This window comes from Aplysia californica, unplaced genomic scaffold (genome assembly GCF_000002075.1).
Source record: "Aplysia californica isolate F4 #8 unplaced genomic scaffold, AplCal3.0 scaffold00152, whole genome shotgun sequence".
In the NCBI taxonomy this organism is placed as follows: Eukaryota; Metazoa; Mollusca; class Gastropoda; order Aplysiida; family Aplysiidae; genus Aplysia; species Aplysia californica.
In genome coordinates this window covers 1,027,529-1,035,676 of record NW_004797422.1, presented here as the reverse complement: position 1 = coordinate 1,035,676, position 8,148 = coordinate 1,027,529, and the positions used below count along the sequence as shown (strand labels likewise).

The 8,148-nt window shown below is 44.2% G+C and overlaps 1 protein-coding gene across 1 annotated transcript in view; it reads left to right on the top strand.

Moving 5' to 3' along the window:
* Positions 1-8,005, top strand: part of LOC101845847 (wiskott-Aldrich syndrome protein family member 3) — a gene marked incomplete at its 5' end in the record, with an annotated part of 11,538 nt that extends 3,533 nt beyond the window's left edge. The window contains 6 exon segments of the mRNA XM_035969527.1: positions 386-487; positions 1,137-1,400; positions 1,940-2,095; positions 2,899-3,203; positions 3,742-4,073; positions 5,199-8,005. Coding sequence (XP_035825420.1) covers positions 386-487; positions 1,137-1,400; positions 1,940-2,095; positions 2,899-3,203; positions 3,742-4,073; positions 5,199-5,386 — 1,347 coding nt within the window. The 3' untranslated portion in view covers positions 5,387-8,005.
* Positions 8,006-8,148: the final 143 nt, after the last annotated feature.

Below are 8,148 nucleotides of genomic sequence, written 5' to 3'. Positions count from 1 at the left end.
CCAACACCATTACGCCACCACCAACATTACAATAACCACCACCACCACCCCCACAACCACCAACAACAACAACTACTACTACACCACCACCACTACCACCACCACCACCACCAACAACAGCAACATCAACAACAACTACAATTATTACATTGCTTTGCTTTCCACATTGGTGTTTGCCTACATATTTCAGAAAATAAGTGTACGAAGAAAGCATCACCGTGTAGAATCTATTTACTTTCCAAACTTATATCCTCCCTCCCCCCACGCCTCCCCCTCTTCACACACACACACACACACACACACACACACACACACACACACATATACACACACACACACAAACCCAAGTCCCAACCACCATCACCGCCTCCATCTCACCTTTCAGAGACCTCATGAGACCAAGCAGAAGCCACAGGTACGACAGGCAGAGGCGAGGAACCGGGACAGGCAGAAGCAGATGAAGGACGGTGCAGAGTTTGTGGAATATGTGAGTCATTGGTCATTGTATACTTTTAACGCCCCGAGCGTGATGAACTTTTGAGAAATTCAGACTGTTTTGTGTTTGCAAATGCTCCAAGTTGAATTTCATGTACAAAAGTAAGATGACAAGAGCAGCTGTTGTGATGGGGAGATCATGCAGTGTATGAAAAATTAGGGGAAGTAGGGAACGTGTTTTTAGACTGACACAAAAGACAGAGAGAGCTCCTGAACCGGACGACAGACAGAAGGACGTTTAGAAAGATCTCGACATCCTCTGCCCTGAGATGACGCAAGTCGAGGGAAGAGGGGAAGTGAGCTAGATTGACTCTCCAAGGACTGTGTAGAGTGTGTTATCTAAACAAAATACGTCTTTATTAACTCTTTTATTATCACAAACACACAGGCGGGTGTTTGGAGGGCATCACTGGTAGGTCCTACTTCTTTTCTTTCTCTCTCTTGTTTCTGTCTATCATTGTCTTTTTTTCCCTGCTCTAAATGATCTTTATTGTGTATTGTGTTTCTCTTGACAATGAGAGGGATAATCTTCTTTCATTTCTCAGGGAGAAATTTGTCTTTTCTCAAACTCACACACACACACACACACACACACACACGTACACTCTGTGATGTTCCCCTCACCTCGCGTGTATCCCCAGCAAAACCCGGCCGAGCTGCGGCAGAAAGTGGACTCTCTCAGCGAGGAGGCGCGGCGGAGGAAGGAGGAGGAGGTGGCCTACCATCAACAGCAGCTGCAATACCATCGCGAGCAGCAGCAGATGGAGCAGCGCAGGCAGTCACAGCGACAGCAACAGCACCAACAGCAACTACAGCAACAGCAGTACCAGCGGCAACAGCAGCAGCAGCAACAACAACAACAACAACAGCAGCAGCAACAACAGCGGGCGCTCCCGCCTCAGCAGGTGAGCCTGTTTGTCTTTTTCTTCTTCTTTTTCTGGATCGCACCACACTTGAAGTCTGGTATCTGTCATATCTGTTGGCCCCATATATTGCGACCTCTGTGCTTTCTTGTCCTATCTCCTTTTTTTATAAACTGTGAAAACGTGACCTCTTCCTAAGCTCACTCTTTGTTATGAACTGTTTTCACTGTTATTAAAAATGGAGATATGACAAGAAAGCACTGAGGTCGCAATATACTGGGCCGTTCTGCTCAGTTCTTCTGTTGGCCCGTACAGCTTCTCCTGTAGTGTCAGTGGGTGTGGCCACGTTTCCTGTCTCCTGTTTGTCTTTATCTTGCATTCTCTTTTGTATCTGTGTTTTTAACCACCAATAAGTCAAAATTTGTCATCTCGGGATATACAGCGAGGGTTAATTGAACCCATCCGTTGAACCTATGGATATATAATCCCATTGAACCTAATGATATGTAATCCCGTTGAACCCATGGATATGTCATCCCGTTGAACCCATGGATATGTAATCCGGTTGTTCCGTCCCCCAGCAGATGTACGTGGACCAACAGATCCCCAACTACGACCAGTCACATCCGGCCGCCTACACGCAGGGCCCCAACGGCGAGATGGACGGTGTCAGCGGCCAGATGGACTACGACTACAACCACCATCCGCCACCGCCACCTCCCTTCGCAGGACAACAGGTAGGTTCCTTTTTGCTGATTGTAAAGCCATGGGATATATACGGTCGCTTTTAAGCACAAGGGGGCTATCCCGAAAAATGCTGTTTTGAGAAAATCGAAGGTAAAGTTTTTGCCCCTGTTTCAGTTTCTTTAAAAGATCAGGAGAGTTTTCTCTATAACCAAATAAATATACACACTAATGAAACCAAACTTCTCTTATAGGTAGGGCAATTTTGGTGTCGGTCAAGATTTCTGGAAACCCCCGAAATCTGGGTTAGCCCACTTGTCCTTAAAAGCGACCATATATCTTTGTGAGAAAAGGTATTTTTTTAAACAAGAAAAAGCAAAGATATTGGTTCTTTGTTTTTGTTGATCATAAAGCTATGCGATATGTCTTTGTGGGAAAGTTTTGAAAACAACAGGAAAAAGCACCCCAAAAAATGTGTTCGTCATGGGGAAATTTGTTGACAGTAATGTGAAGTTCACAAGTTATTGCAGGGTTTTTTATTGACCATAAAGCTACAGGGCGAGAAAATGGCTGCCAAAGTTTTGCTATTTCCTTAGCTTAAGAGTTCGTGGAAAGTGAAAATTTACATCTTTTATGCCTTCATTCGTTTTTCAGTAAAATCCACCAAAAAATGTGTTCTTTAATGGGCATGAAAACAAAATTTCTATAAAAATTCCCAGACCTGCAGAAAAATGCCAATTTCTTCACTTTCATTATCACTTTCATTATTTAATGAGCGCCTGATTTCACCACGCTGCCTCGCATATAAACAGTTTGAAGTGACCGCATATGTTATTTGTCCCCCCCTTCCCCCCAGCAGAGAGTGTCAGCCTCCCCAGAGAAGATTCCCAATGGCGCTGTGGCTCACAGGAAGACGATGGTCAGCCCACAAAACCGGCCGTCAGCACCGCCCCCTGCCCCCCCACCCCCAACTTCGCCCCCTGGCACGCGAGACAGTCTCCCGCCACCCCCGTCACCCCCTCCACTGGATGTAAATGTGAACGCAGCAGCCCAGGCTCAGCTAGACCGGCGCCAGGCTAGCGCCTCTCCGCAGGCCAGCCGTGTCATGAGGACAGACTCACACCGGAGCTCCCCGATACGCCAGGGCTCCATGGGAACCAGGTGCGGAGCTCTCCTCTCTCTGTCTCTTTGTCGGATTTGAGCTATAGCCTCTCTGTCTCTAAGTGTGTTTAGGCCATTCCGAAAAGGGGGATATTAACATGTTCTTATGCACAGTAGAATTGTAAATGGGCTGATTTATCAATGTCATGCTCATACTGTGCAGGAACAACAGTGGGAACTGCTGCTTTTTCTTTCCGCATCCTTGCTATCATCATTTTCCTCTACTTCTTTTGTATGTTAGTCACCCTCTTGTGAACTGCTATTCCCGGGGTGCCTTGATGGTCGAAGAAGACTTTATGCTGTTGAAGCAAGAGAGGTGAAGAGAGTAAGCCTGATTCCCTGTAAGGACTTCTCTGTCGACATCTACCCCTTGGCGCTCATATGACATTATGCAGTTGCGAGCGCTGTAAAACCTTATTAAAACTAAAAACACTTTTGTACTATCTCTAATCTTCGTCACTTATTACGACCTGATTGTGTTGCCAGTGCTGTAAAACTCTTACTAAAAAAAAATCTAACTTCTGTCCCCCCCCCTCAGAGCGGATGCAGATCTTCCACCCCCGCCCCCATCCCCTCCCCTGGAGGGGGGACCGGCAGGTTTCGCTGCGGCCAACACTGCAGCAGGCTCTGTGGCCCTGCCCCCGCCACCCTCCCCTCCCCCCGTGGAGAACAGCTATCAACACACCCGCCCCCTCCTCCTCCTCGCCGCTCCCCCGCGCGGCCTGCCTCCCTTCCAGCTGGACAACGGGGACAGTGTGTCCATCTCCTCCGCCTCTACCTCCACGGGGCTGCCCTCAGGAACCGAACCCCAGCGGCCCGCGGCGGAGGCCAACCGCAGCGACCTCATGGCTGAGATCCGGATGGTGGATAGTGAGTCAACATTTTTTGTTGTTTTTTTTGGTGTTTCCAGTGTTTTTAACAGGTTTTTTAGAACATTTTGACAAGACCTTTATGGCTTTGATTTGCTAATTATTTTATTTTGGAGACTTCAGTTGTTTGGGGGTTTTTTTTTAGTTCCCTCTCCTTCTTTCCCATAAAACATATGTCCTGTAAAACATATTTATTGTCCTTATCTCTCCTCCATCTTTTGTTTGTATGTTACACTCTTGTAACACCTCAAACCCTTAGCGCTTAGGTGACCTGATTGTGTTGCAAATGCTATAAAACACAAACTAATACTTTTTAAGAAACTAAATCCAACAAAATAAAATAAAAGCCTAAACAAACAACCTCCCTTTTAAAAAATACCACCCCAAAAAAACCCCCACCCAACCCTGACTACTTCCTGTAAGACTCCACCATACATCATTTTGAAAAGTGAAGTATAACAGTCTTACACCAAGCAGTCAGCTTTCATTTTATTTTTGATTAATTAATTAATTTTATAATGATATTTTACATCCTGGGGAAGTGCCACTGACTGTAGTGTCTTTAGGCCATTCCCAAAGGGGGGACATTTCTCGTTCAAGCACAGTAGAATTGTAAATGGGCTGACTCATGTCACGCTCATAACTGTGCCTGATCTACAACAGGGAACTGCTGCTTTTTCTTTCCTGATCCTTACTATTGTCATTTTCCTCTACTTCTTTCGTATGTTTGTCACTCTCTTGTGACCTGCTATTTCCGGGGTGCTTTAATAGTCGAAGCAGACCTTGTGCTGTTGAAGCTAGAGAGGTGAGCAGTCTAAGTCTGATTCCCTGTAAAGACTTCTCTGTGGTCACCCACCCCTTGGCGCTCATATGACCTTATACAGTTGCGAGCGCCGTAAAACCCTGGTTGGCGGGTGCTCTGGTGTGGTTTGCTCCTTCTTTCCTATCAAACATCTATCGACCTTATCTCCCCTTCTTCTTTTTTATGTTTGTTACTCTCTTGTAAAACACCTCTATTCTTCTGGCGCTCATATGACCTTAATGCAGTTGCGAGCGCCGTAAAACTAAAACTAACTAAAACCCTCTACTATAAAAAAAATGATAATATTTTTCTTTCGTGCCACAGAGAAGAAACAGCTGCGCCAGCGCGAGGTCAAAGAGCAGCAGCGTAAACAGGCGGCTCCCTCCGTGCCGGGCGCCCTGGACGTGCAGGCTCTCATGGACAAGGCCATCGAGATGCGCCGCAAGGTCATCGAGATCAGCGACAGTGGCGGGGAGGAGAGCGACGACGACGACTGGGATAACTCGGACTGAGCCGGAACGTCGACGCACCAGTTTCCTCCCCCCCTCCCTGGCTATATTTCTGTGTGTCATGTTCTTCTGGGATGGAGTTCGGGGGATTTTTTTTTTTTTTTTTTCGGTGGGAGGGGGAAGTGCTTCTTTCTTTTTTTTCTTCTTTTTTTCAGAGGGGTGTGGAGTAGACTTCATGCTAAGGGTTTGGGGAACTTTTTTTCCCACCTATATTAAACTTGTGTGTTTCTAACAAGGATATCTGGGAGTGAGGGTAGTACTAGTGAAGTTTTCTCTTAGGGTTTATATGTGGGGTTTTGTTCTTTATCGTGTGTTTTACCTTGGAGATTTCTAGAACAAAACAGATATTCTCTCTTAAGAGAAAAGTGGCAGAGAAGTGTGGTGTTTCATATTCTGACAGAGGCACGGTTTGTGTACTGTCAAGTTGGAAAAGTTCCTCCAGTGCCGCGTTGTAAGAGGCACTGTGTGGTCTAGTGTCCAAAGTGTGGCGGGATGTGAGGTGCGGTGTGGAATCTGATTGGAAAACTTGGCTCTGCAGACCTGTCAAGTACTCCCATAAAATCGGAGCCATCCAATTAAAAAAAAATTTAGCACATATATATATGGAAATAAGAAGCCCGATTGGATTTACATTAAACCCAATTTTTCCTTGAATTTCATTTCCACTGGTCGTATGCAACTTATCGTAAATTAATTGAAAATGCACAGGTTTATTTGCAACAACTCATCGTAAATAACGTGATAATACAGATCTCTATTCGCTTTTTTGAGGGTATATTTGTAACATACAGTGTAACACGGATAGGTTGAACATAGAAGATTTGAAATTGCGCATCTGTCGAACTGTGCCTGCGGTCGTAATTATTTTTTTTCCTTCTTTATCTTTGTAAGATATTCCTTCGAACTACGGATCCCTCGAACTACTGAGGCCAGTCCAGACGTATTCGAACTATACGTGTTATACTTTTAGATATAATTGCTATGATCGGTTTCTAACGTAATCTGAACCATGCTACGATTTTGGAGACTCCTGATTTTCTGGGGAGGTTTCTAAGAAAACTCCCTATTTGTGGCTCTGGAGTGAGTGGTTGGCAGGTCTGCAGTGTGAAATCTGACGACGGGGAAACTTGGGGTCTGCAAGCAATTTTGTTTATGTTGGTCAAACAATGGACAACTGGAAATTCGTAATAATAGCTCATCCATCAATTCTTCATGCACTGCGTTAAATAATCCCATCATTTTCTCTATTCACTGCGTAAAATAATCCTATTGCTTTTTTCCATTCACTGCGTAAAATAATCCATCGCTTATCCCCATACACTTCGTAAAATAATCCACCTCTTCACTGTGCATTGTGGGAAATAATACCGTCATTCTCTGTACACAAAGTTTTCATCGTCGGAGTTTCTAAGATCTGCTGCTTTTCCGTTTATCCGGGTTTTTTTTACACCCTGATATAAATCTGGAGAGTTACAGAGTGTACAGATTTTGCTTTTTTGCTCTTCATTTTGCTTCACTCTCTCTCCTCTCATAAATTGCAAGAGAGTGCTGCAGTAGTGCGGAAGACGTAGAAGAGTTCATAGTAAGCGCGATGGTTAAGTTATTGATTGAAAAGGGCTAAATGGTTCAGTCAACAGCTGCTCGTATTTCATTTCATATGCTCAAACACACACACTTTTGTTCCAAAGATTTTCTATTCATGCATTCAACCGGGGGGGGGGTATTGTTTCACACTATGAATTAGAAAGGGTAAATAAAAGAGAAATAAAAATTATTTAAAAATTATTGTATATTTTGTTATTTCAGAGAGTGAATTAGAAAGGGTAAAAGAGAAAAAAAATGAGTTAACGAATTATTGTATATTTTATTAGTTCAGGGAGCTGTGACGGAAACAACTGTGGGAGAAAGCTGCGAGGATTCTTCTTTTTCTTTTCCTCCTCTTCCTTTTTTTTTTTTAAGTGTGTGTGATATGTTTCAGTTTTTGTGTGTGCTTTTTAGGTCTCTGTAGGCTGTCGCTTGAAAAGAGTGGACATTTGCTGTGAAACTGCTTCGCCTTGGTGTGGAGGGTTGCATGCTTCTCTGTATGTCTTATTGTGTGTGTGTGTGTGTGTGTGTGTTTGTTATGTTGATGCGTGATATCCGCTCAAAACAAATGTAGTCGTTTGCTGATCGGGGTTGGGGGAGGAGGGATTGGGAGTAGTACCGTAGGGATTGTGTGATGTCATGGAATTTTCCGTTGGCTGCCTCCGTATTGAGTCTTTGCTGTGGTGTTTGTGGTTGTGCAAAACATGTGGTTGGTGGGTGATTGGCGGTCGCTCCTTCTGGGGTATGCTGCTCTCCAGTAACACCTCTAACCTTCGGCACTTAAATGACTTATTTGCATTGCAAGTGCTGTAAAACTTTTATTAAAGCTAAACAAAACCTGTTGGAGGTGGGAAAGGAAGGAATTGCTTCAAATGCCTTTGGCAGTATTCTTGTCACTATTGCTTATTCTTCCTGCTTATACTCGTGGGAAACTGTGGATTATGCTAATCTTCGGCATTTATCTTATTTACATATATATCTTATATATAATCTGACCTATTTGTGTTACAAGTGCTGTAAAACTCTTACTTAAACGAATAATATAACGGTAGGAACAGACGGGTTCTTGTGTCAATATTTTCAGATTAGTCTATGGTCGTTGGATCATTTGTACCCTATTTTAAGAAAAAAGATGTAGCGGCATCTTCCTGGCTGTCTGTATCAGGGTTCATAAGTGGATG